Source organism: Opisthorchis viverrini, assembly GCF_000715545.1.
Source record: "Opisthorchis viverrini unplaced genomic scaffold opera_v5_233, whole genome shotgun sequence".
NCBI classification, from domain to species: Eukaryota; Metazoa; Platyhelminthes; class Trematoda; order Opisthorchiida; family Opisthorchiidae; genus Opisthorchis; species Opisthorchis viverrini.
In genome coordinates, this window is record NW_008751886.1 from 579,472 (window position 1) to 584,652 (window position 5,181).

The 5,181-nt window shown below is 48.7% G+C and overlaps 1 protein-coding gene across 1 annotated transcript; it reads left to right on the plus strand.

Moving 5' to 3' along the window:
• Positions 1 to 3,828: 3,828 nt before the first annotated feature.
• On the plus strand, positions 3,829 to 4,056 carry T265_08646 (hypothetical protein; the record flags this gene model as incomplete). Its single annotated transcript, XM_009174512.1, has 1 exon — positions 3,829 to 4,056. One exon carries the CDS (start codon positions 3,829 to 3,831, stop codon positions 4,054 to 4,056), a length of 228 nt encoding a protein of 75 aa, XP_009172776.1.
• Between the last annotated feature and the right edge of the window lie 1,125 nt (positions 4,057 to 5,181).

A 5,181-nucleotide genomic window follows, 5' to 3' on the forward strand; every position in this document is an offset into this window, starting at 1 on the left:
CAATCAGAACTAATACAACTTCCAAGATACGTAAAACGCTCCACAACTTCCAGTACCTCTCCCTGGATTGTAAGGGGCGTGTTCAGTGACTGCACGTCCACAAGCATGACCTTACACTTTGTAGGTGGAAAGTACATACCAAAGGACGGGATGACTGGTCAGTTCATCCAAGAATACTTGCGCCTTTTCCTCCTCTTCGAACATGAGAACGATGTCGTCTGCATATTCCAGATCGACAAGGTTTTCTTCACAGGCCAATTGAGCACCAGGGTTTTGGAGACCCTCCAGCGTTCGTCTCATTATTTCATCGATCACAAAGTTAAAAAGGAACGGAGAGAGTGGGCATCCCCGACGGACACCACTTTGTGTACGGAAACTTTTGGAGAGCTCTCCGTACACTCTCACACGTCCGGAAGTCTGAGAATACAAAGAACGTATTATGTTCCTTCGGGGCATTCCTTGGTGGGCAAGCGTCTCAAGAAGAACAGACCGCTCAACCGAGTCGAATGCGTCTCGGAAATCCAGGAATACTAGAATCGTGGGTCGCTTATACGTATGGCGTTGTTCCAGTACCTGACGCAGTGTGAACATTTCGTCAACACAACCCCTAACAGGCCGGAATCCCGCTTGCTGCTCTCGAGTCAGCATCTCACGAACCACCGTAAGGCGACGAAGCACAATTGACGTCAACAGTCTCGTTACAACCGGGGTCAAGCTGATCCCCCTGTGGTTACCACACTCACTACGCGCCCCTTTTTTGAAAACGGGCACTATCACCGATTCTCCCCAGTTGTCTGGGACAGACTCGCAAATGCAAGCAAACAGATCGGACAAGCGCTGACTGAGGACTTCACCCTTTGAATTGAACAATGCGGGTGGAAGGTCATCCGGTGTCGCTTGAGGGAACATATGCAGTCGTAAACCTCCGAGGCCGTAGGTGGTTCCGACATCTGAGATGGCCACACATTCAAACGTCCAGACAACTTGTAAATTGAAAACACAAACCCCACTGACGCCGATTAGCGACATTTCCAGTCCAGCTCAGGAAAGTTCACACGGACCTCATTCTGGAAGGCGTACTGCACCAACAAAACACAAACACCTCGTAATCTCTTCCAGTCTCTCAAGCCATGCCTTGTCCACTTCGCGGCATTCTCAATGAGGCAAGGAGAACAACACTCATCTCAGTGGTTTAAGCATGCGCAGCACGCGGCTAAGCCGCAGTAGTTGATGGTGCTGGATATACGCGATGGAAGTACCTGTTCCACGACTAACTACCTGTTTTCTAATAACCTTCGAGTCACTGACCCCATCTAACATCAACAATTGGCATCAATGGTTAAAGCATGAAGCGTCGCACCATTTATCCACAAAGACTGTCTCACAACAACAGAACAATACGGCTGTTACTGCGACATCGCTGTCGGACGTCATGCGAAACCCTTAGAGAACACAGCAGACGGCCCTATGCTCAGAAGTATGAATATTGGGACTGGATTACGTACAATCTATGGCATCCACTGTTGAGCTAGTGTAGTCAAGCATTGACAAATCAAGTCAGACGTGACCTTGGAAACAATGGGCATCAACCCTGTGGACCGTCCGTATAAACAGTGTTGCTCTAACACCTGACGGAGTCTGAAGATATCGTCAACGCGGCCTCTACACGATCGAACTCCGGTTTGATGCTCACAAATTTCACGCACCACTTAAGACGGCGAACAAATAATAACGCCAAAGAGTGAAAACTCACGCCCCTGCAGTTATCACATTCTATGCAAGTACCCTTCCTCAAAAGTGACCGACCCCAGTTGTATGCGACGGTCCCTTTGCCCCAGCTAAACGTAAACATGCTACGATCAAAACGGCTGAAGAATTCATCATCTTTGAGTACAGTAAGTGGGACCTCCGTAAGACAGGTGCACGACGGTACACTTAGGAGGCCGAAGGGACTCTATGTATACTGTACACATTTACGTAAAGGACATACATACTGACTGCGGGTATCAGGTGGCCAAACGATTTCTTGCTCGAATTACTGTCCGAACCTTCTCCATGTGGCCACTTTGGTCCCTGATAGCTCCACTGAGAAAAGGTCTCTGAGGACCAGTGGAGCGATCCAAGTGAAAGGGTCTGCGGACATTTATAGGATTTTTCGCATCCGCCACTCTTTTGGCTCGAACCATCGCCATTCGCACGGACGTTCAGCTTTACTTGGAGTCGGGATGAGTTGTGGTTGTTGCCAGGTATCTGTCGCCAGCAAAGCCACGGTTCTATCAGAGATGCCACGTACGGACAATTTTGGCAGGTTTTTACTGCAGACAGAATTTCCGGCTTTGAGAAGCGCTTTTGGGATCTGCCTTCAGCGATCGCTAATACCCGACCAACTGCCAGGCATTAGAGGAGCCGCTTCTGGTGGGTCCTTTTGATTTATAAGTCAACAAACTGCGCGGGATTAGCAACAGGCGACCATTGATTTAGACTGTTCGGCTCGATGGCGATATGGACTTCCGCAGCACGATGTGCGCAGGCCGAACAAGCATACTCCGGTCTCCACTCTTCGTGTGAGGCAAAATAATCGTTCAGCTGCAACAACCCTCCGGCGCCTAGGTGCCATGCCCCCCCCCTCAAGGTAGAACGAGGGCTTGGATAATGCCACGTTGCTCAAGCCCAGGTAGGGTAAGCCGAGAGGCTCAGGTCAAATTCGAACCACGGACCTTCCGGTCAGTAAATTCACGCTTTAACCGCACACATCTACAGAAAACAAGTTTACTGGACACGCAAGAACGACTTATTGCCCTGCTTTCTTCCGGGTACAAACGTGAAATCTTGTTGGATTAACAGAACATCGGGGTCTGGACAATAGTTCCGAAGTATCCATGGCCATGGCGACCGACGGGTATCACTATTACCACAACTTTTCAATTATTCATTTTTGTGACTTATGAGGAGTTCATGAAAGGCTCCGTAGGAGTTCAAAGAAAATAGAACCTTAAATCGGTTCACATGCATCACAATTACGTCTTTAAGTGTTTGTTCCGTCTTTGCCCAAGGTGTTAAGTTTTTAAAATTATAATCCCCGGTGACTTACACGGTCTCTACATGCATGTAATGAGTGTTTTTGACCCAAATCAGTGATACCTAAAGCGCCATTCAGCGACTATGTATAATTATGCAGCCGAAAATGAGGTACTTATCGTGCACGTCCCATTTGTATGTGACGAAGTAACAAGAAATTGTTTACGAGGTTGTAATAATAGCATCAGCCGCGACGGAGGTTACCATAGATATTGCAGCCAGTGACGGGGCGAGCAGGGGAAGGAGAGCAAATACATGTAGCAAGTCTAGGCGACGGTTGTAACTTGTTTCCGCTCACACACCCTGCCGTACGTAGGTGGGTTGAAATTATTCGTTAACGACTATGTTGTGGTAACAGCGGCCACAGTTAGGACGGTTAGGGTCCTCAACCAAATGGCTTGGTTCCAAAACCTAACTGAAATCCAGCGGTGGTTAGCGTAGGCCCAGCAAGTAGCCACAATTTCCGAGGACCGAGTTGCGATCCAGTAGGCTGACGAGACCTCTAACCACTATGTTGGTCGCATGAACACCCCAAAGTACAGTTCACTGGGCTACGGAGGTAAAGGAAAAGCCACAAGTTCTACGCATTTACTGTCCCGGGTGCTTCGAACACTTGTGCAGGCCGATCAGACCAGCTAAGCTCAGGATAATGGTTATTTCCACTTAGAGACTATCACTACGAATCCGCGGTGTTTCCTAATAAACTCACTCAGACCGCCTACGTCCTTAATAGACACCAGTCGTGAGAACATGACTTTTACCGAGATCAAGAAACAAGATGAAGGCATTGTTATGCGGGTAAGAGCCATACCTTCTATGGGACAACACAACGGACTCCGAACTAGCCACTACAACAACGCAGGCGACAACCAACATGCTACTCTGCAAATGACAGGGCTACAGTGGGTAGTGTTAAACGCCTATGGCAATTATCCAACAACTCCGGTGGGATCTTGGTTAATTCATGCCACGACATAGTACCCAAATTCCAGGGAGTCTATTCGCTACTCCAATTTAGCGTAGCAACCGTGGCTATCCGAGTTGTCCCTCCTAAGAACGAACTTCTATCCCCACAACGCAAAATCGACAGCCGACGGAACACCCAACCCCCAGGCTGACTCAAACGTTTCTCTCAGCTGTAACACCGTTTCGGTGTTTGGCCGCCATGCTACCCGAAGGAAACTCAAGGGCTGGAATACTGCCAAACGTAGGTACTCCAGCGTCAATGTACAAACGGCCCTACGCTGGTCGACAATCACCTTAAAAATGGAAAGCCCCGGGAGACTGCAGGATTACAGCTCCCTGCAACACTCACCCAGCCGAGAAGCAGAACCTGTCCCCTGAAACTTGTTCACCTTGGTTGTATTCCCGTTTACAAGGCAGCGTCACAGCATGCAAAAATAGAAAATGAATGCACGGAATTTGACCTGCGAACAAGGGATGTTCACTCAAAGTTTTCCGACAACAGATCATTGTCATTTCATTTCATTCGCAACGCGCCCTATATTAGCAGCCGAAAGCCAGTAAGGCGCGACGCACCGACTGAACCCGCTGTCCTCAAAGCTCACCACTAATTGGGAAAACCTCGACCCGTAACCCAAAGCCCGATTTATTTGTCGTCCAGTGTGAACTGGGACTACCATCATGTCTGTGTACGCGGCTGGCTAGTGTAAGAGACAACAGTCGTACGGTCAGAAGTGACGGGCTCCCTTGTCCAGCAGCCTGTGAGGACAATGATTTAGATTTTTACGTCATCACCAAACTTCTGACTACAGGACCATCACAATAACTATCGCCGAGGAACACAGTTGCAGCGCTGGGTTGACAGTGCTGTCGGAATTTGACGACTGGGGTCAAAAGTCCTATGACCAAGTCACTAGAACAACGTGGTTTAAGATACCGAAAACCACTTACGGGGGGAACCACACAGACTACCGTCCACAACTGACAATTAAAAGTCCCAAACAAATGAAAACAAGACGACGCAAATTATGAGGACCCAGGAAGCAAGAAATACCAAGAGACCATATCGAAATGTCTAGGGTGACGCTGACACGTTCCGCTTTCCCTACGGAGCACTTCAGGCGAGACACAGATCGCTTG